At 47.7% G+C, this 23,202-nt stretch overlaps 1 protein-coding gene across 4 annotated transcripts; it reads left to right on the forward strand.

Moving 5' to 3' along the window:
* Window positions 1-679: 679 nt before the first annotated feature.
* On the forward strand, window positions 680-23,151 carry csnk1g1 (casein kinase 1, gamma 1). Of its 4 annotated transcripts, XM_077023727.1 has the most exons (14): window positions 681-841; window positions 3,730-4,092; window positions 5,400-5,440; window positions 6,393-6,462; window positions 12,627-12,778; window positions 13,308-13,542; window positions 13,721-13,806; window positions 13,892-13,976; window positions 14,122-14,270; window positions 14,386-14,493; window positions 15,425-15,532; window positions 15,874-15,980; window positions 16,901-16,924; window positions 17,873-23,151. In XM_077023727.1, the coding sequence occupies exons 2-14, from the start codon at window positions 3,912-3,914 to the stop codon at window positions 17,922-17,924; spliced, it is 1,398 nt and encodes a 465-aa protein (XP_076879842.1). In that variant the 5' UTR covers window positions 681-841; window positions 3,730-3,911; the 3' UTR covers window positions 17,925-23,151. The 4 variants fall into 4 exon arrangements, with proteins under 4 accessions (XP_076879844.1, XP_076879842.1, XP_076879843.1 ...); XM_077023729.1 differs by lacking the exon at window positions 15,425-15,532 and having other exon boundaries at window positions 680-841; XM_077023728.1 differs by lacking the exon at window positions 16,901-16,924.
* The last annotated feature ends 51 nt before the right edge of the window (window positions 23,152-23,202 follow it).

Here is a 23,202-nt window from a genome sequence, read left to right on the forward strand (position 1 = left end):
TACAAGATCATCACCGTGCTGCACCAAAGGCACAGTAGAGATGATTTCACTTTTAAGAGAAGCTTTCTCTCACTTCGCAGCGGGAGAAAAGTTCATCTTTTTGTTTGTACTATTTGCATATTTTTGTGCTAATCCTCAGAAGTAACGGTACGTAATGAAATGACACTTCAAGTGTGTCAGCGTGTCAAGGGGCCGACCTTTGCACTTTACAGTCTATATTTAACTTTAGACTTCTGTTCACTTTCTTGCCATCAGGAAACATTCACAGTCAAACATTCATAATAGAGAATTACAAAAACTAAGTTTGAAAATAAAAATGTACATGAATCATGAATACATTAAAATGTAGTCCAGCAGAGGGTGCTATAGACATAATAACTGAAAAAAACTATATTAAAACCTGTTTCTATAGCAGATAATAAATGTAGCTATATGGCTATAGGAAAGAGACACATTTTTGTATGAAGAAACTGTATGTACATTCCACGGAAAATGTTACTACTTCTAAATCTTTTATTACAGTATATCGCAGTTATTCCATTATTATATACATGTTCACATCGTAAATCCATAAAATGGATATATGTGTACAGAGCTATGATGTCAAGCTGAGAACCTTTATTTTGAAAGCCGACGACGAGCTCGCGACCGGAAGACGGTGTGGTTCTGCGCTGCTTCACGTTAAGAACAGTAAAGAAAGGGGGAAGGAGGCGGTTAGCTAGCGAGCTAGTGAGGAGGGAACACGGTGTGTTTTAACGGATCCCACACACGGGGCCGAGCGCCCGAAGCCCGAGAGAGCGATTAAACACGCGGTATCAAGAACTCTCGACACCTTTGGGAAGTAAGTGTGACTGGGTTGTTTTGACCATTTGAGTAGCTGGTCGGGTTCGCGGCTAGCTGCGTAGCTAGGAGGCTAATAACGAGACGGTTCCGTTAGCCTCGGGTCGTTAGCCTGTTAGCTGCCGTTAGCCTCGGTTCGTCAGTCTCCTCTCCGTGGTGTGACTGCGGCTGTGTGGAGGAACCGCTCGTAAAACGGACCGAGCCAGCTCCACCCGTGTGCTGAGGGCTCGTTTTGTCCTCCCCCTCCCCGGTTATTAAAGAGCGAGCAGACCGACGCTGGCCCACCCGCCACTTTATTCACTCCTCACAGCTGACACGGTCGGTCAGGTGTTGGAGATGTTGGCTACAGCTCACGGCACCTTCTCACCTCATACCAGGAGATCGTACCGTGTGAGGCGTCGCAGTGGTGCACATCTGTGATGTTTAACCTTTAGACATGCTGTAAACACAGGAGGTATCTGGAAACTACAATGGGAATAGGCCTGTGTGTGTGTGTGTGTGTGTGTGTGTGTGTGTGTGTGTGTGTGTGTGTCGAGTGTTTCTGTTTGGTGCCGAGGGCTAAAGGACTTAACAGTTGTTTGTTGTCAAAGCAGCTCCACGTCAGGCCTGATAAAAAGTTTTTGTCCATTTATTAACGCGTCTTGTGTCTGGTTCTCCTGAACCATCAAACCCACGTGTGAAGGGGACGTACACACACAACTCCTTTTCTTTAAACCTTGTTTTGTTTGCTTGTGTTTTGCTGGATCAAACGTAATTGCTCAAATAATCCAGTTATTTGTCATCACCCAAGTTTGAGTGACATTTACATGAATGCATTAAAAGAAAATCTTTGTGTTGTATTGCATATTCACATAAGCATATTCATTTGTTTGCAGTTTATGTTCCTCATGAATAATCTTCAGACCTGAATAATGCTTATTGGTGCATCTGGTTTCTGTGTACATGTTATATTATTGGCAAATGTGTACTTGTTGCATGAAGTTTAAAAGGATTCACGTTTTTTTGAATTGGTTGTTATTGACTGAATATCAGAATTTCACATTATGGGTCATATTTTTATTTTTAACCATGACCAGCAGTAATCCAGGTGGATGGTGATATAAATCACAGTACATACTAGTAAGTAAAAACACACAGTGAATTGGTAGTAAATATGTGGATCCTTGTAAATGTAGTGATCGCACACTTGGGGGACACAGCCAAATATGCAACTTTTGTATGTGTTAACATTCTAGATCACTTTTCTCACACATTGCTGAATCTTGGGGGCTTTCAGCCACACTGCTTAGCGATGTGTGAGCACTCCGATAGTGATCATGGGCACGGAGATATCAAGATGAATAACACCATATGGATGTTTGTTTTTAAAAATAGTTTTAGGCTTTTGTTATTTCTGTAGCAGCGAATGTTGAATTGTTAACCATTTTCATACATGCGTAAATTATTTTATTACTACGCAATGTGAATGCAGACCTACATGGTGAGAAGATCCATATGAGTGTGAAATGTGCTGCTTCGTGCTCTCTTATTTGCACTTTATGGGGCTTGACCTGCTCCTTCTCCCCGTGGCTCCTTCCCTCACCGAAGGCTCACGGGGAAATAGATGCTCAACGCTGGTGTCCCTGTAGGTGTCCATCTCTGGTGCTGGCCTTCCCCCTGAGCTAATCTTCTCTATAAAGGTTAATGACTGCAGGTCAGACTTTTAATGGCTACAGCATGGAGCATCAGTATCACTCCGATGAGGAACGTGGGTGCTTCTTTGATGGTTTTTCAACAAATGTAAAAGAACAATCGCTTCATTTTTCAAATAGGTAAATTAACCCTGTGACTAATCTACAAATAGCAAAAGCACGCCAAGTCAAACCAAGTCTCGAACAAACGTGTAATTTGATTGTCATGTCCGAGCTGAGCTTAATTGGTAGGTAAAGACACAGTGACTTCTTTTTTTTATCTTTGTTCTCCACCCCAGCCTCTGAATTTCATTTGTCTTAAAGCAGTCCAGTCTGATTTTTTTACTGTGCTGTTTACTAATTTATCATTTATTGTTTGCCGTCTTGCCAAACTCATTTGAACGACGGTGGCTATGTTTGCTGCACTGGCTGCTTGTGAAAGTTGTTCTGGTGGAGAGACGGTGTATTTGTGGCTCCATACTCTCCCCATGAAGCGCTCATGGTGCTGGCTGTGATCTAGTCATGTAGTCGGGGCTTTATGAAACTAGAGATCCACACACCTGCCCCTTTGATGCGGAGATTTGTGCAAGTGCTGGAATTCACTATCCATCAACAAGGCACTACAGCCCTGTGTTTACTGAACAGACCTGGTGTCTGAGACAAACGTGCAGGTACATGGCGTTGAATCGCCTAACCGGTGTAGGTTTTGCTCTTGTTCTCTTTCCTCCCGAGTTGGGTAAAAGCAATCTGCATTAACAACGTGCATTCTTACATGGAAACGGTGTAGGTAGCCAGTTGTTGTCCCATTCTATGACAGCTGACATGAACGCACTGTTTGTTCTTGGTTATATAGAAAGGTTACCCAGAACACTCACACGAAGGGTGTGCGGTAGCTTTAGTGTGCTTTTATATTTGCATTTACAGCTTTTGGCAGACACCCTTGTCCAGAGCAACTTCCAGAACTATTTTATAATCTCTATAAAATGCATATCCTTCTGTGAATATAGATAGGCCAGTGTTAAGAAAACAGTCAGGCCAATGTCTCGGCTAGAGTGGAAAAGAAGACGGTAAAAGGTGTGTGTGTGTGTGTGTGTGTGTGTGTGTGTGTGTGTGTGTGTGTGTGTGTGTGTGTGTGTGTGTGTGTGTGTGTGTGTGTGTGTGTGTGTGTGTGTGTGTAAACTGCATATCTAAGTCACGATGTGCCCTTGTTCTCTACCAGTGTGGATGTCTTCGAAGGGCCCGTCTCCATCCTGCCAGCAGTGAGGGCCCAGTAGAACCACTGCAGCAGCACACGGGGGTCCCAACTCACTGCCGTCCCATGAGCTGTGTGTCCGCCTGAGCGCCGCGCTGTGGGCCCCGGCCCTGGTTTCCCTGGATCTCGGCGTCCCTGGCGGTGCCGTCATGGATCACCCCAGAGAGAAGGAGGGCGAGAGGCCGGCACGGAGCAGTAAAGTGGCGCAGGGCCAGAGCCGGCACTCCCGGCCCTCCGGGTCCTCGGCGCCGTCCGGGGTCCTCATGGTGGGACCCAACTTCCGCGTGGGGAAGAAGATTGGCTGCGGAAACTTCGGGGAGCTGAAACTCGGTAAGGATCGCCCGTCATCTCACCCCATCTGAATTTTATGAATCGGTCGTGTGTTTAGGAACGTTATTATTTGACAGGGTGTCTTTCAAGGTTTATCACACTTTATTTTCAGCATGTATAGAAGCATGTAATAGTTTGTTTATTGTAAGCGAATCTGGTAAAATCATTAGCTTGTTAGCATAGGCTGTTGTATGATTTCCTTTGTACTGCAGAGAATGATGATGTGATATTCGATCCTTTTGATATGAGATACATGAAAATAGTGCTTTTTGTTGTACATCAGTATAATGCAGTGCAGCGATACACCATAATCTGTTTGGCAGCTGTAGGCCGCCCTGTTGAGGCTATGACCCACCCGAGCTGCCGTAGTTTAGACTCCAGTGTCGTATCTGAAGCAGCCAGATTTTTGCTTTTGGAAGATTACTGTGTAAAAATTTTCCTGCAAGGACAAATACTGCAGCTGAATCACAAGTGCTTCAGTCTGAAAGTAGTGAGCTCTAAAAGTGCTGTGAGATCACTATCGCTGAGAACGGTGCTCTTCTCCCATCAGAGATGATTTATGAAGGCAGGATCCTACATGTATGGTTGGTTTTGTTGTGAGTCTGCAGTTTGGCCATTTTGTTCAAATACAGCAAATTTAGTAAATACTGCACATTTTAACGTTTGAAATTGTTGGCAGTGTATGTGAATTGTTATAAACTGCGTACTGATTCACTAAAAGTTGCAATAAGACAAATCTGTAAGCCAGTTTTCCCTGGATAACAGTGGCAGGCTAATCTTGCAGCGGTAGTTCATAATACGGTTTTAAAATTGGTCCTCGTCATGGACCTAAACCTAAGCAGCGCTACTAGGATGAGGACGAGGTTCGTCCTCAGATCCGTTCCATCAGACACGGACGTGTGCCGAGAGCAGCTGGACTAGTGGGTCTCTTAACAAAGCTGATTTCTTTACCCAGGCAGTGGAAAATGGAGGCCTCCCGTCCACTGCGTGTGTGCCTGTGTGAAACGCGTTCCTGTTCTGCTGTGTGTTCACTGTGTGTGGGAGCCCACTCAGGGCTGCTTATTTTCATTTCTGTTTGCCTTGTGGGGTGGGTTTTTTATTATACATGTATATATAATTTTTTTTGTCACCTTTTGGCTCGGCTTTGTTTGATTTAAAGCCCAAATATTTTGGGCGGTTCAGACTTCAAAGTGACCCTGAAGGGTGTACGCCACTGTTCTAGTCGTGTGTCACACGTAATGGTAACTTATGTGATTTCTGTGATTAATTAATTGAGAATCTTTTTTTCTTTTTTGTTTCATTTTCAGGAAAGAACCTCTATACCAACGAGTATGTTGCTATCAAATTGGTATGTATATTACAGTTTATGTCAACATGTTCACTGTAGGCTTGTGTAGTTTTATCATTTGATAATCATTAGCATTGTTTTTGCAATATCGATCTCACACAAAGGCTGAAAAATGTAGACGAGCTGTCCAGCGAATCATAGACCACTAACCGCACCACCAAGATGTAGGTTCCCTTACACTAGTCACTGCCCCAGAAATGACTTCCTGCCCTATTAAGGAATATATAAATGATACGGTGTGCCCCTCTGCTTCATTGTACACATGGTGCTACTCCTTTGGCCTTGTGGTTCTGTCCCATTTCGCTTGCTGAGCCATCGGTGTGGAATTGTGGCTCGTCCACGTTTCCTAACCCACACTAGAGACCCGATCAGCATCAATCTGCATCCTGCTATTTGTTTTTCTCCCGCATTGGCATAATAATGTCTTAAAAAAATAAAAATGCTGTTAAAGTTTGTATTACATTGAGATCAGTGAGGTGACATGAAAAATGAAATGAAAGGAGAGAATACCTAATTTGGCAATAATGGAAGAGGTGGCAAGCTTGCCAACAACTTGACCTCCCTTCCTAATGATGAACACTGTCTCCACAACATTTAGCCATGTAATGGAAAAGAGTGGCGCTAGGACCAGACAGGCTTCCTGCATTTGCTCCGTGCAGCCAGACGGGATTCCTAGATTTGGCTTCTAGTGCATCATCACAAAAGCAAAATTATTTTTGTTGGCATTCACTACTTTTAGGGGTTCAAGCTGAGGTGCTTGAAGTTGAACAATAGCTGGTCGAAAAGCTGGCATAGGAACACTAAACTTGACCTTGGTCTCCTGAGAATAACTCTGGACTTGGCTCTGGACTATGTTTAGGTTGTGATTATCTATCTATTGTTGAATGCACAAAGAGATTGTATGAAGTGTGATCTTCCTCTAATAGTTTTCTTTCAACCTTCACTGTTCAAGGAACCCGTGAAGTCCAGGGCACCACAGCTACATTTGGAGTACCGGTTCTACAAAACCTTGGGCAGCACAGGTAACGTTTGAAACGCTAGCGATGCCTCGTGTACGTTTTGTTTTGCTCTTGTTTCTTTGCATCCTCATCACACTACTGTTAATTGTTGCACTTTATCTGGACACTACACTTTGTATTTAGATGAAATAGACGCACACATTTGTCTTTAATGCTGTTCTTCATACTTCATGTGTGTCATTTGCACAACTGCGTTGAGACGGCCTACATCCCGTAACTGAATTGTTTGCTGTTGCGTGTTTACACTTGTGTTTTTAAACGGGTTCCGTTACTTGAAATAAATGAAGCGTAAAGGTAGGTAGTGACTAACGCGGGTGCGTGCGGATACCTGGTGTGGAATACGGGAGTCACCTGACCAGCGTGTGCCCCGTTCTGCACTTGGAGCAGCAGGCTGTGTTGCGGGATTACACTGGCTCCACTTCCCTGGGTTGACCAACAGGCCTTCTTCACCCTGGGAGCCAGAGCAGTAAACGCAGGAGGCGTCCCGGGACGGCGGCTCGCCCGGGACGGCGGCTCGCCCGGGACGGCGGCTCGCCCGGGACGGCGGCTCGCCCGGGACGGCGGCTCGCCCGGGTTACTTCCAAGCGCACAAGCTACTCTGCACATTCTGGATTCAGCTTTCAAATTCTATTGTGCCTTTCAGCTGCCAAGGATAAAACCAGCACAAGTTTTTTTTAAACGTTTTTTATGGGGTTTGAAGCATCCAGGAAAGGGAAGAGGGAAGTGACACGTTTAGTTTGTGTCAGCTTCCTTTCCCCGTGGGGACTGCTGTTCTGTCTGATAGAGGGAGCTTGTGGTTTCAGGGCTACTGTGGATGTTTTAGTCAGCACTAGCGCCCAGGCGCTGCCATGCTGCCCTTTTAAGTGGCTTTGGGTAAACGTCCGGGGAGCTGGCGTGTGCTTGCCGATGTGTACGGCGTGGTGGAGCGCCGTGTCTCGTACGGGGGAGGAGACACGTCCTTACGGCACCTCACGGAGCTGGGGGGGCGTTCATCCCAGCACCAGTTCATGAATAATTCAGAGCACACGTAGTAGGATTCGTCGGCCTGCCTTTTAACGTGCTGCCAATATATACACAGTTTTGTTTTGTTGTATGAATGCTAACTTGCCATTAAGTCGATACACTTGTGGTCTGTTAATACGTCGATTCCAAATCTTGCTGGTATTTCTACTCCAGCCAGTTTCAGACACGGGCCACAGTGGCTGTTGTTGATGAGAAGCTATACAACAGCCAGCTTTTAAGCCCACATAGAGTTCATGAGATGAATCAACAGTCCGGGGAAGGTGGCATTCTGGCCAGGAATGTTTGTCATGCCCTCTCTGTCGTCCTAGGGCTGCTATCAAGGGCGATCTAGAAAGGAGTCAACTCAGCGGGAGACATTTCCTGGCTGTCCGTAGTCAAGGGACCTTGTTGTGGCAGGGCTGAAACCTAGCCCAAAATTGATAGTTTTTTCCTCACTGGGGCTTTAAATACAATTAATACTTGAACCAGATTTCATGAAATAATCCGTTGTGTGAGTGCCGTCTTCTGCCTGTTTACTCTGGAGATTTTTTTATTGTTGACTTGCACTTGCAGTGGCTTCAAACCACCACAGAACGCATGTGGGCCACACACCGGCTTATCCGGGATCGTCTTTACCCTTTCGCAAGACTGCGAAGGCCCCGTGTGGTCGCATGTGCAGGCTGTGGTAAACACCACCCTCATGATTTACGCAGAGAGATGCCGACATGTTATCTGATGACACCAGGACACGTGAAGGACTCCGCACAGAGGAACAAGGTCGTAGATGCACCACCTAGAAGCTTCGAAAGCTGTAGCTGCTAAACGCTCGCTGGTGTCGTAAGCCAGAGCTCTTCGGTCTGTCCTTGATAGGTCATGGCAAGAAGGTACAGAGGGGCAAATAATACACAAGTGTTCTTTTTGTTGTTTTTTTTTTTTTTTTTTTGTTGACCGAATTATATCTTTGGACATTTCTGCAATAATGCAGCTGATGTGTTCAGATGCTGACTAAAACATTTGCAAATGTGCTTGCCGTTAGCATTCCCGCCAGCTGTCGCGCGACACTTAATGGTACGCAGGGTATCGGAGCACACCTCCTTCCCCACACACACCGCTGAGCTGGAGTGGAGCTGCTCTCCAGTTTCCTGGTTAATCTGATCTCGCTGATATAATCAGGAGGAGCGTCACACCCATCACGTAGACAGGAGCCGCAGACATCCAGCTCTAGTAGAATCTCCATGTCTGCAGTAGGGGCAGGCAATGTGGCAAAATGTCATGACACAAGGCATTAAATATGTTATTATAATGTATATTAAATATATTAAACACATTTATGTTTTCCAAGGTTTGTTGACTGGTTGCGACGGGAAAAATATGTCTTGAATCCTAGTAATAATTGTAATTGTATGAAAAGGGACAGAAGGAAACAATTGAACCTTGACTGCTACCATCCTCACCAGTTAGTGTAGCACTACTGATAGATCTGTACATATTCTAAATATTTATGTGCATATGGTCAGTATTATGGTATTGAAGGTAATAGAGTTTGCTCTAAAATGGTATCAGGTGACCACCACACGGTTTATAACAATATCATACCAGCCATCCCTAGTCTGAAGCAATTATAGGACACAGTTGTGCCTCATTACAAGCTTCTAAAAGCCAGTGTGAGCACATTACATGTTTTGTATATTCTCATCTTGCACGGCCCCTCTAATGGTCAGGAGGACTAAAACCCACGTGTTAAAAAATGTGCGTCTCTGAGAAGAATGATTTGGTACTAGTGGCTACCGTAATGGTACCTTAGCAGTGCACATTTGTGCTTTGTGTGTTCCTCCCCGGGCCCGGGCCTTCCTCTCCGCCGGACGGGGCTCGTAAATTATGTCCGACGGTCATTATGCATCGAATCGTCCTCTGACCAGTTCCTCATCACAGGGAGTGGATATGAAGGCCGGGCCAGACGCCGCCGAGAGCCTGTGTGCAGCTCTGCTGTGGGGGCTTGCTGCTCACGCTTTATGGATGGACGTGAACGGGTGCTGGGCAGAGGCTCAGAGCCCACACTGCATTCTCCTCTCCATGTCTTCTCAGCGTAGTCTTATTTAGGTGGGGAAAAGGGATCCGAGCAACCCATGCCCCACGTTTCGAGTACACCAAATCTCCCATAAGGGGGTCACCTGGGGGATTGGTGGCTGTGCTGAAGACCCCCCCTGCCCACATGCCCAGACACCATTCCCGCACGAGCTCTGCACATGGCTTTATTTTTAGCCTCCGCTCTCCGTCGCTGGAACGCTCCCCTGCCTGCCGCTCAGACGATCGCTATCTGCTTAGGGGACACGGCATGAGGACGCATGTTTCCTCCACGCTGGGGGGGGGAGCCTTTCACCACTCCTCTGGGAGGACAGGGGAAAGGGGAGAATGTCTGGCCTGAATAACAATGGACTCGGGCTTTAATGGTCTGCAGGGGTCTCCCGAAAACATTCCATAAAGGTAAACTGGAATGTGCTACATCCTGCTGTAAGCTCAGAGGGCAGCCAGCGATGACGGGATGTTATTGGTGATTACTCATCTTCCCCTGGACCCACTCGCGCGGAGAGGCGATGGAGTGATTAGTTCATCTTTTCCCCTCTCTCTCTCTTTCTCTCCTCCCTCTCTCTCTCTCTCTCTCTCTCTCATGCTCTCTCTCTCTCATGCTCTCTCCCTCTCTTAACGCGTTTGTCGCCTTCTGCCAGTCGAGTTCTCTGAAGCCCAGATTAACATGTTGGCAGGGTGGTGGAGTGTTTGCACTCGAAATAAACACCGTGCTTAAGGTGGCAAGCTGAATGTCGTGTGTTGGGGTCTCCCTTTTCCGTGCTGCGTTAGATCCTAGAGAGAGAGAGAGAGAGAGAGAGAGAGCTGAATGAAATGGACATGGTGCAACAGATACTAGTAGGTTTTGTTCCCCCGGTAGGCTCTCAGACGCAGTGTGGTCTCGGCGTGGGCCGGAGTTCTCGCGCTGTGCTGAACCGTCAAACGGAGCACCGCCCCTGTGTCCCTCTGCTTACGCGGAGATGTCCGCGGGGCTACCGAGCGGGGCCAGGACGAGCGGTGTCGTCCCCCCTGTCCCCCTCCGAGACGCCTCCCGCCACCACGTTGACCCGTGCGTTTACGGTGAAGCGGGCATCTGCTCGACAGCACCGGCCCGGCCGCTGAGCTCGTGGTGGGAGTGGGCGTGTTGCGCAGCGGAGGGGTGCATCATGGGTAGGAGGCAGCTCCGCTCTCAGCGCTCGGCTCGGCGAGTGACATCATCCAGCTCCCGGTGCTTATGTAAGCAGCGTCCGCCTCCCTCTGGTGGCTCCACACAGCCCCCACTCGCCACGCTTTCTCCCCCAGACACATTACACGGTTCTTCAGGTGACACCCGTCTCGGTCCATTACTAAACATGCAGTCCCGTTTTCAACCAAATCGGGCTTTTGTTTTTTGCGGAGGGGGGTGAAGTTAACAATGTCCCAGAAAGTCTCGGAGCGCCTCAAGGAAAGAGCTTTATTTCTGTTCCTGACTTTGTCCTGTTCTCTGGGAGCGATACCATGTTTATTTATGAGGCTGAATCTGTGTGGCATCAGCAGGCCAGTAATTGGCCGGTCAAGGTCCATTTTTATTATGAATCTCAGGGTGGTGCTGTTACAAAATCAGCTTGTTGTTGTTGTTATTGTTGTTGTGCTGGGAGGTCTGTTGTGCTCATCACATGTTGTTTACATGTACTGTACATGTGACTTTGGAGAGAGAGAGAGATCCAAAGTGACCCGTCTGATCATGCAACGTCCAGGCCAGTCAGTCGTGCCTGGTCAGGGCAGCCGCTCACGGCACCACGAAGCCCCGCCCCCTCCGCACCGCCTACGGCGTGCCCTCTCGTCCTGGAGGACAAGCCCATCCCGGAGGGCCGGGACAGTTGGCTTTTGTTCCTGGCTGATGTGTAGCTGGTATTGTGCTGAAGTCTGCTGCTTCTCCTCTTGGCTGGAGGCCATAGCATCGGGGCCGTTAGCATCGGGGCCGTTAGCATCGGGGCCGTTAGCATGTTTGCGTCAGTTTGGCGGCCTGTCCACCGGCGCTGCTTGCTACACCAGTCCAGACTCCGTGCTACATGATCTTGACGTGTGTGTGTGTGTGTGTGTGTGTGTGTGTGTGTGTGTGTGTGTGTGTGTGTGTGTGTGTGTGTGTGTGTGTGTGTGTGTGTGTGTGTGTGTGTGTGTGTGTGTGTGTGCGCGCGCGCGGCTTGCCAGGAGAGGGCGCAGGTGGAGCGGGTGTGACTACAGCCTGACAGCCATGTTCCTAATCACCTCTTAATCAGTGACCTTTTATTTGAAGAGTTTTATTTGCATTTAGGTGCTCATCTAAATACCCATAATTACAGCGCTTGGATTGTGAAGTCTCTGCACACCCCCCACGCTTGTACAGACTCTCTGTACAGTTCCATACTGTTTCCCCGCAAAGGGCGTACTCTCTGAGAGAGGTCAAAGGGCGTACTCTCTGAGAGAGGTCAAAGGGCGTACTCTCTGAGAGAGGTTAGAGCGCGCGGTGCCTTCGGCTAGAGCCCCGAACGTCCCCTTTCTGTGTGGCTCCTCCACGCAGCAGGGCTGCCAGCGAAGGTGTTGATGACTGCTCGCCTGAGCCCGATACGTGACGTGCGGCCTGAACGTGGGTGAGTCATCACCAGGCCAGCACGCGTTCCATTCTCAAGGCTGAGATACAAACAGCAACAGCACAAAAAATAAATAAAAACCCACGGTGGCTCCGCCCACCTCAGCCTCACCGCCTGACCCGGTGTGATGGCGATTGTGTGAGCTAAAATCTGTGTGTCTAACAAATCATAAACCATTCATAAAATTGACCAAGCATAGATTGTGTAACAGCTAGACTCTTGCACTCGTCCACTTTGCATGTGATTAACACTGAAGGTCTAGGATACAGTGCTCATGGTTTTATATATTGTTATATTTATGTATGTGTGTGTTATTTTTTTTATTTTCAAAACTTTTGGGGGTTCTTGTACATTGAACAAACTTTTTTAATTTATAGAACTCCTTTTCTAATAAACTTTGAAATGTGGGGAAAAAATGAAATGTATACATAAAAGAAATATGTACACGTGTGAATGTTAATATGTATTCATATGTGTGTTTGTCTGTCACAGCGGAAGGCCTGCCGCAGGTCTACTATTTTGGGCCGTGTGGGAAATACAACGCCATGGTGCTGGAGCTGCTGGGCCCCAGTCTGGAGGACCTGTTTGACCTGTGCGACCGCACCTTCTCCCTCAAGACCGTCTTGATGATAGCCATTCAGCTGGTGAGCGTCCATGTCTGACCTCGCTCACTAAACTCCATGGACGGCTAGAGAACGCTGGAGGCTGCGTGCTTTAAGCCGTGGCTTTGTGTCGGCGCCGCTAAACACTGTTTATTACTGTGCTTTCTAAAAACAGACATCCGAAATCCAGCCAGAACTCACACGTGTAATCTGCTCTGTAGTTGTTACACTAACAAAACTGGCATGCTAATGTAGCTTGTGGTTTTGGTCAGTCGGCTTCCAAATATTACATCGGTTTGATTGCTGTAATTACACATTCAGCATTTTAGGGATGGAACTGTCTCCAAACAGTCGGAGGGGAAACTATATGGGTTTGTGCACCTCTAGCTTGACTGAAATTTGTGTTTATTTGTTTACAGCTTCATCAGGAGACTCACAGTAGTGGCCCTGTGCCACTGAATTCAGTGTGTTTGTGTAGCGTGTTCTACAAGACGTGTTGCCGCAACGCTCCGTTCAAAAGCTCCGTGGTGACCGCCGGTGCTCATGTGACGATGTCGCCGTCTCTCCGCAGATCTCCCGCATGGAGTACGTCCACTCCAAGAACCTCATATACAGGGACGTGAAGCCGGAGAACTTCCTCATCGGCCGGCAGGGCAACAAGAAGGAGCACATCATTCACATCATCGACTTTGGCTTGGCCAAGGAGTACATCGACCCGGAAACCAAAAAACACATTCCTTACCGGGAGCACAAGAGCCTCACGGGGACGGCACGCTACATGTCCATCAACACGCACCTTGGGAAGGGTGAGTTCACCGGCGTCACCTTCTCCTAGTCTGCCTGTGGTTCTGAGCGACGCATCGCGTCAGTGAGCAGGAAGATGTACTGGCTCGTAAACGAGCTGTAGTGGCAGGAATACTTAACTTATGCGGGCTGCTTTTGTGGACTCGCAGGACAACGTCTTTTCTTGCCCGTTTGTTGCAGAGCAAAGTCGGCGGGATGACCTGGAAGCATTAGGTCACATGTTCATGTACTTCCTGCGAGGCAGTCTCCCTTGGCAGGGACTGAAGGTACGAGAGGTTGAACTGTTTGTGTGTCACAGAATGGGAGTGCTTGTTCCTCGGTGCGTGTCTAAGCTGACGTTTCCCTTTACAGGCGGACACGTTAAAAGAGCGGTATCAGAAAATCGGGGACACCAAACGCAACACTCCCATTGAAGTTCTCTGTGAGAACTTTCCAGGTAGATTCTTTGGTGGAGATGAGACGCCGGGTTCATTCTCCACATGGACCTTTACTGCTTTCATCTCTTTTCACTGTGATGTTCAAGCCTGGTGTTTAACACTCGTTTCTTTGTATTACCGTGGCCCTTTAACCCGCTACTTCAGAGGAGATGGCCACGTACCTACGCTACGTGCGGCGCTTGGATTTCTTTGAGAAGCCAGACTACGAGTACTTGAGGAATTTGTTCACTGAGCTATTTGAACGCAAAGGATACACATTCGACTACACCTACGACTGGGTCGGCAGGCAAATTGTGAGTCACTTTTATTTTCCCATCAGCCCCGTGGCAGCGGTCGTGTTGAGAGGCGCCGGTAAACATGTGTTTTGGAGATTAACGCTCGTCATGTTTCCTTGCATTGCGCGTGAAGCCCACGCCAGTCGGGTCGGTCCATGTGGACTCTGGTGCGTCGGCCGTGACCCGAGATAGCCACACCCACAGGGACAGACCCTCCCAGCACCAGCCCCTGCGGAACCAGGTAAACCCCCCCACCCCCCCAAAATGGGCACGTTGGAGTGTGGTGTATGCTGGGCTGTACAACGCGTGGGGACACTCCAGGAGCCAGGCTGGGAGACCCCAATGCAGAGGGCCCCTCCTGTGACGCACACAGAGGCCCCGCCCTGTTTCCACTCGCTGCTCCGCCCACCAGCATGTCGAGGCGAGCGGCTGTGTGTCCCATGCTTCATAACTCCGCCCCCAGGCGGGACTTCATAACTCCGCCCCCAGGCGGGACTACATAACTCCGCCCCCAGGCGGGACAGCCATGCTTTTGGCTTTGTTTTTGAAGTACAAAGCAGCTTTGCACATGCATTTGCAAGAGGCCATATTTCACTTTGTTTCACAAAACAGACAGCAGAAAAGTTTAGATTTTTGGTGGGCTTTGGGGTTGGGGGTTGTACAGACAAAGTGTTTAGATCCCCTCAAAGGCCAGCACAGTTATGGCAGCAGAGTCAGTGATGTGTACCTGAATCATTCTTCATGGCATGACTACAATTAACTGTGCAAATGACTCCAACTGAGGGCCAGTCTGTCCTCATGACTCATAAACAGAGATCATCTTTGTACACTCGGACCGAACCGTCCCTGTGTCGTCGACGCCACGGTTCTGTGCACCTGCTCCCACTCCGTCAGTCACACTCTGTTATCTGTCAGTAATATGCACCCAACACGGAGTGTCTCGCTCAAGTGGGAGATTTATTTTTCTGTGTGTGCGCGTGCAGAGTAAGTGAGGATTTGGTCTGTACTTTGGACAGATGCTCAGTCACTAATGCTAATTCCTGGCTTTGCTTTGGCTCTGTTTTTGTTCCCGCGCCACGCTGCATGCCACCTGGCCTCGTGCCGCCCCGCTCACGCACACTCGCCTCTCCTCCCCGCCCTCCTGCGCCCCTCCCCCCCCCCACCCGGGGCAGACGGCCGCCTCCGACCGCAGAGGAGCCTGGGAGGTCCAGCCCAGCCGCCAGACAAACTCCTACCTGACCTCCCACCTGGCGTCGGACAGGCACGGGGGCTCAGTGCAGGTACTTCACAGCTCACCCGTCATCCCTCTGACCCCTGACCCCTCACCCCACTCCCCCGCCTGCACTCGGGGGGCCGTCCGTCGGCAGGACGCGCTCCTTTTGCCTGGAATCCTTCCTTCGTAGCCCGCAGTGCCAGAAGGGGGGGGGTCTCATTTAGAGGTCTGTGTGTGATGAAGATGATGATGATGATGGTCGGGTTCTCAGAGGTGAACAGACCAGGCTGTCTACTGCGTATGTAGTGTGAGCGGGAGAGCAGGTTCTGGTACTGCGGGCCATCGCGGGCTGGTAATAACGTACAGTGGTGGTACTGTTGAGGTCTGACTTTTTGACTCTTGTCACAGGTGGTCAGCTCGACGAACGGAGAACTGAACGCAGACGACCCTCTGGCAGGCCACTCCAGCGCCCCCATCACCGTGCAGGCGGAGGTGGAGGTGGTGGATGAAGCCAAGTACGTGTGCCCCGTGTGGGGGGGGGGGGGGGGGGAGACCATGTTCCTCTATGGTCAGTTTGGGAGCCTGATATGACATCTCAACTGGTCAGAATGAATGCTCAGTGCATAGCTTGTACATTCCACATGCCTTTTTTTTCCCCCAGTAGGAAATGAAGAGGTCGCAGGGCACCTCTCGGTGTGGGCTTATGGGAAATGAAGTTCAACTTCATATGTGCATGACCCCTAGCTGATGCATTTATTCTGCAGAAATGCATCGCTTTCATCCGGCACTCCCTCGAATCCGTCTCTGTTTAGCTGTGTGTGTGTGCGTATAGAACTCGTTCATTTCCTGTGATATAATGACAGAACCCTTTTCTGTTCCACCAGCGCTTTGATATCTTGAGTAGATGTGGCCATCTTTGATTACTGATGCGCACACTTGAAAGTAAGCGATGTTGCAGGCTGGCTCCAATTAAAAGGCAGAACAAATACCCTAGGGTTTCCATGGTTATCACACACCATCGAATCTCATTAGAAATGTGACCCATCCTCTCTCATCCGCTCTCTCTGTCTTTCTCATCCATCGGTTGGAGCTTTGTTTTCTGTGTATCGCTACTTCTGTGTGTCCCCCCCCCCCCCCCCCCAACTGGCCTCCTCCCTCGGTTTGGCTGTCATGTAGGGAACATATCTGATGTTTAAAAAACAACAAGTTCCCCACATTTGAGTGGTCGTATGTGCCGCGTTGCCCAGTTTTAGTGGAACACCTGATCATAGCAGACATGCTTGGATAGACATTCTAACTCCTCATCCATCTCCGTTCCTCTGTCCACTGCGTGTGTCTTCCTGTTCCTCTTATGTGGCTGGCATGAGGTTTGTCTCATCGTCTCACCGCTGTGTAATAATCTCTCTGTCTTTTCTCTCTTCACACCCTTCCGTAGCTGCGTGAAAATGCTCAACCTGTGGTGAGTCCCTCTCTCCAGACCGCATCAATAAAAAAATAAAACCCCACAAGGGGAGTGGACCAGCCTAGACTGTGAACGCGTAGACCCGACTTACAGGAGGGCGCGGCACCTGAAGCCGTCGCCGGGAGCTTGAAGTAATCCTGACCCTCCTTACCGTGTAACCCCCCCCCCCCCCCCCAATAACACCCCCCACCTCACATGCTGAGGTGGTACGGGCCGGTATAAATGAAATTTGAGAAGGTTTTTTTGGCACACGTCACGTTTTCGAGAAACTTTGGGAAACGCAAAGTGGGTCGGTGCTCAAAGTGCTAATGCTGCAGTGTCTGTGGAGGACTCCAGATTTTGAGAGGAGAGATGCAATTCCGAGTCCCTGAATGCCGTAGAACTTCTAGCCAGTGACCGCTAACGGCTGACCTCAAAAACTGACTGGCTATGCAGAAACGCGGAAACGTCGCCCCGCGAGCGGCTGTGCTGAACTGTGTCACGTTTCTCTGTGTCAGTCTGGAGCTGTTCTCTTTCCTCTGCATGTGACTCCACTCACATGGCTTTGTCCTGTCATGTTGTTCATATCTAAACTAACTAATTACACGTGCGTGTGTGTGTGTGTGTGTGTGAGAGTGTAGAGTATTTGGCTGTGAACATTTAACTGCTTATTCTTCATACTTGACATGCACAGACAGATAAACTCTGTGCATCTGTGAGCACTCCCACACAGCCTGTGGTAGCATAATCTGTGTGTAGTGTAATGTGCCGCTTTTCCATCTAACGCCCTTTAATCTACCAATCAGAAGCGTTGAGGGTTACGGTCCATTTGGACTGAAGCTGGCTACTGTACACGCTGACGGCTCAGGCGGCCAGCGAGAGATGCTTAACTGACCTCTTCCTTATTGCTTAGTTCTGATTGGCTACCTGGTGGGTCCATATGGTAACGAGTCTTTGTGTCTGCAGGTGCTGTTGCTTCTTCAAGAGGAAGAGGAAGAACACCCCTCGGCACAAATGATGACCCAGCCGCCCGGCCCGCTCCTTTCAGTTGTTTTAAGAGCGCTCAATAAAGATATGTTATTCAAAACGAAGACAGCAGGACGCCCTGAAACGTGAGCGTGAACTCGTGCGAGAGAGAAGAGACACACACGCACGTGTCTTCTCTCTGCGGAATGTATGGTGGATGGCACTCCTCATGGACGGGTTCCTTGTGTTGGGATACATGCCCACAAGTTTGGACCACAAAGCACTGGAACAACATTGCACTCCTTTGTTAGTCATTCTTCTTGAGTGTGTGTGTGTGTGTGTGTGTGTGTGTGTGTGTGTGTGTGTGTTTCTGTTGCCCCCCCCCCCCCCCCCCCCCTTGTCGTAGCCCTCACCTCCTGTGCCGGGTGGTAGAGGCTCCGTGGTTCGTAGGGAGCAGCTCTTTCAGAGGAACCCCATCCATGTTTGAAGCTCATATGCTAAACGTTCTCCGCCCTCCCGAACCCCCTCACCTTTGACCCGGACTCGCATGCCGCCTGCTCTCCCGCCACGCCCGGCCGTTTCTTCACCCCACCCCCTTCGTTTCACATCTCATCGTTTTCGCTGCGTTTTCTGCTCCCTCTGATTGTGTGGATGAGAAAGCCTTAGAATATTGCAAACAGAGTTTCTTTGTCTATTTATTGAATTCACATACACATCTTAAGTGGGCGGGGGGAGGTCGCTAACTGTCTTAACAATGCTAACAGGCCTTCCTGTGTGGCCACTGTAAATGTGTGAAGTAAGCACTCGTGTGTGTGTGTGTGTGTGTGTGTGTGTGTGTGTGTGTGTGTGTGTGTGTGTGTGTGTGTGTGTGGGGGGGGGTGATAACAGGGGCTGCATTGGTAACTTTGTCTTCATGGCCTTTGACCCTCGTGCGTTGTGCGACCCTGCCGTGTTCTGAGGCGGCGTGAGAGAACGGTGTCGGCAGCGAGCTACATCGCGTGCCCGAGCCTCTAGCCAATGGTGTTCAAGCTTCTTGTTCTGAAGCACTCCACCCTCTACACCCCACCAGCCAATCACGCTGCTTTCTCCTCTCGTGACATCGTAGCGCTTTCACAGGAAACTGGCCTTTTTCTGCTCGCTGGGATCCCGAGCTGAATTTGCCGGTGAGACTCGAACTCTGCTGCGCTCTGGTTCTCTTTGTATCAGAAACGCTCTCCTCAGACTCGTCCGGCCCTCCCCACCCAGCGCCTGGCTTGAATGTGTACATTTTTTTGTGAGGTTTTTATTTTTTATGATGATTATTGTTATTATAATGCCATATCAATGGAAATTCTTGTAACCGTTTAATGTGCCAGGATGGCTCTTTTGCAATCAGTCACACACAGACTGTGTTTTTGTTTATTTCTGTCCCTAACGTTATGTGCTTGTTAAATGTATGAACAGAGAATCATATAGACGTAACGGTTTATGGGGAACGCTCTGACAAACACATGTAACGTGGTAATGGCTGTGGAGGAAGTCTGTGCTTGTAGCAGTCTTGCTGGGTTCTTCTCATCTTGGTGCCCTGCTCTGAACTCCACCGTGATTTTGGGGGGGGTTTTGAGCAAGTGCAGACTGCTGGTAACTCCGGTCCATCATTGAGATGGACGCTCCAACTGCCAGCGCGAAACGTCTCGGTTCGATGCCTTAACTGACACTACACCGCAGGGTCCTCGTGGGTTTCTCCCAGGGCTCCACAGCAAGACACTACAGAACTTTTCACTTGCCTTTTTACTAACACCACAGATGGGTGATTGCCTCCACCACCACCACCCACCACCCCACCCCCTTTACAGCACCACATTGGGAGAGGGGAATTTGAATCCTAGGACAGACACAGTCAAAATGAAGCTGATGGTTCTCACACACACACCAACATGTCCAACTCCATATTTACTGACTACTGTAAGCTGTAACGTTTTCTCTCCCATCCTGTCCATTTTCTGTTTGTTAAAGCTTTTGAGAGGCCCTGAGACAGGACAGCCCTTGACCTCTGAACTGTAGGATGAGGCGGTCCTTGATGCTGAGGTGTTCCTTCAAAATTGGGATTGGATTTGGACGGCCAGCCCTGGAGATCTTTAGCACTGCAGGACTCGCTGTCCTGCCGCTAGCACACCTGATTGAACTCATTAACATACTCATTAACATAGTTATTGACTTGAGTTGAATCATGCTTGTACCTCCAGGAGGTAGTTGGACACGCCTCCCGCCTTTCTGCCAGAAAATGGTATAATGGCTTTGAAGGAATGGGATTTTAATCCAAGTGGTGATATGGCCTTTGTGATTTGTTTTTTTGGGGGTTTTTTTTTCTTTTTTCATGTTTTTCTCTCTCCTTTCTGCAAGGATTATCCGTCCACAACATCACTACATCTTTTTGATTCTTTTTTTTTTGTGTGTTGCAAGTGTAAGAACTTGTATAAATTTATGCTTTTTGTTCATCTGACCATACAGATGTTGGGAATGGAGAGAGAGGCACCGTGGGAGAGGTTGACTGCACTACATTTTCATTAACCTGTTGTTTACCTTGATTGTCTCTTGCCTGTACTGTTGTTGTGTTTTCTGCACTCTACAGCCATCTTAGGTTCCATCACACAATAAATGGCAGTGAAGGGTGATTTGAGAACCCCACGCTGGTGATATTGGTGAGCGCACTGTATTTATTTTGATTAGCAGAGGGAAAAACTCGCTGGACAAACATGAGGGCCAGGATTACAAGAGAAATGGGACTTGTTCTAAATTATCCAAAAAGACTGGTCAGATGGACATGATGGACCCTATCCAGACCTTGACAGAACACATTGGTGGCACTGAAGGACCAGCGGTGATGTTACACCTGACTGTCCCGTTCCTTTGTTAGCTAGATGTCGCGTGGTGAACGTTCACTGTGTACATTTTTGCAGGTCCTTTCTCTTCCAAATATGTGGAAGCGTTCTTCATCTTTCCTGGGTTTGTTTGTATGTGGTTTGTTTGTTTGTTTGTTTTTTGTTTGTTTTTTGGATTAAGTAGGTAGTTTGTAAATCCCCGTCTGATGAGATGCTGGATGAGATCAGAACGCATCCTTGTACATGAAAGACGCTGGCCTCCGTGATACAGGGGCAGTAAAGCGCGGCCCACCGGCTGCTGCCCCAGTGTGTATGCAACATTACTGTGCATTGTGAGCAATATTTCAGATGTTTGGTTATAGAGTTTTATCTTAATCTCATCCAGTGTGGCTTCAGTTCACGTTGGTTCTAAATTATTTTGTGAAAAGTACTTGAAAACTGCTTACTGCTTGCCGAATATTCTCCCTGGTGGCGAGGTGGAGGAGACTTCTTTCTGCAATTTTTATCGAACCTTCTTTTCTTGTATTGCGTATTACGTGCCTCTGTGTGAGTGTTTGGTGAGGATTTAGTGTTTCTTGGACATGTGCTGTTTGCTGCTGACAGGTGTGTCTATGTGCTCGCTCGAGGACAAATGGCTTTGTGAGGGAAGACGAGTCTATCCTCGAACTCATACCGTCCCAACACGCTTCCGTTACCTGTCACCAGGACGCAGCATTTTCACACACTGGATGGTAATGCGAATATACATTGCAGATAATCAATGGTCTTATGGGTGTTGGTAGAAGTTGTGCCTCCGCCCTGACCTAAGGTCAGTGTTAAAAAGGTTAAGGATATGCGTAAGAAACAGGAGACCTGGCAATTTCCGACCCTGATTTATCTCTGCTAAACTCAAAATGGCTGGAATAGAGAAGGTTACTTGTGGCTGGAACACTAAAACTATTACCTAGGGTTTGAGTAATAACATAGCTGAAGGGTGCCATCTGCTGGTTGAAAAGGGGATCTGCTTATATTGAAGACTGCTCCAGACACTGAAATTACAGTGAAATCATATCTTCTGCATATGAAGTACTTTTGAGCTTTCCAGAATTGGTTCCTTTCTACTGCGCTCTGGTCTGAGACCATCTTTAATGACTACTAGCTTTCTCCTCAATGCAAAGTAATGACTGTTTCAGACCACCATATATTAACAACCTGTCTGGTTTTTTTTTCCTTCCCAAGTTTGTGCACATATTAACCTCCATTTACAAAGAAAGGGTGGTGAATAAAGTACATTTCATATTCAGAATAAGGCTAATAATCTTGTTCTGTTTCTCTTTTTATTTCTTTTTAGATGGATTTCTCATAAGATCATGTTGATCTTAAAGAATCCAAACGCCTTTCGTAAAGTTAAATAATGGCTGTTTCATTTGCATCACTGTAGTGGAAACATCTCCTATCAAGGGGTTAAAATGGCAGTTTATGATTCTCACACGATACCAACATTAACTCGAAGGTCGACATTCCACAGATTCTTGTGTGCATGGCTCATGGTCAAAAGAGCAATGGTAAATACTTGTATGTGGGACTTTTATTTGATGTACACTCTGGGCATGAGTTTATATCATTTCTGTTCACAGCTGCAATCATCTAGCATCTATAAAGGCTGCTTTAAGTTTTGACATCTTTGAAGATTAGCTTTAGTCCTGCAGGTAATCTCCATGTTATTCTAGTTTGTTACTATACACTGTCATATTACTTGCCATTTTGCAACAAAGCCTTGTTTCCATCTGAAACTGATTGCCATTGTTCTGACATGTTTAAATCAGTGTGTAAACCTGTTGAACAAAGAATTGAATGTGAACAGATTCTTGAGTCTGCATTAATGGCACATTCTTAAACTTTATATTGATAGGATTTTATGTGGGGAGTTTGGACAGTACTGCAATATTTCAATTGTCAATATTTTATCACCACTTTTTTTCCCTGTGTTTCTTAAAGAAATTCCTGTGAGACAAAATGAACTTTCCTTGCTTCTATGATATGGGAAATGTAATTGTACAGTTCTGCAGGTGTCATTCCCTTTCTGGTTCTGGCCATATTTTTCAAAGATACTATAAAGCATTGAATCTAAAAATTGTATCATGAATTTGTGTTGAAATATGAATGTTACTTAATGTATTTAAATGGTTTCACTTAGTCAAGGGCTTCGATTATGAGGGACCCATCTTTGTTTATCCAGTTTAACACCTTTTTAAATTATTTTTTCCAGTTGCAGAAAGATAAAGGTCTTAATCTTAAATACCTATTTTTTTCCTGAGGAGTCATATGAAGTACCACATTTAACCTTTCAAATTCAATTTTTAATTCCCTCCGCTCTTAAAGGGAAACTCAAGTTTGCACCCTTTTTTATGTAAAATAAAAAAATTGTCTCAAATTTGAGTTGGTGTCTTTGGTCCATTTCACAAGAACCAATGAAAAAGAGTAAGAAGT

This window comes from Brachyhypopomus gauderio, chromosome 12, assembly GCF_052324685.1.
Source record: "Brachyhypopomus gauderio isolate BG-103 chromosome 12, BGAUD_0.2, whole genome shotgun sequence".
Classification (NCBI taxonomy): domain Eukaryota; kingdom Metazoa; phylum Chordata; class Actinopteri; order Gymnotiformes; family Hypopomidae; genus Brachyhypopomus; species Brachyhypopomus gauderio.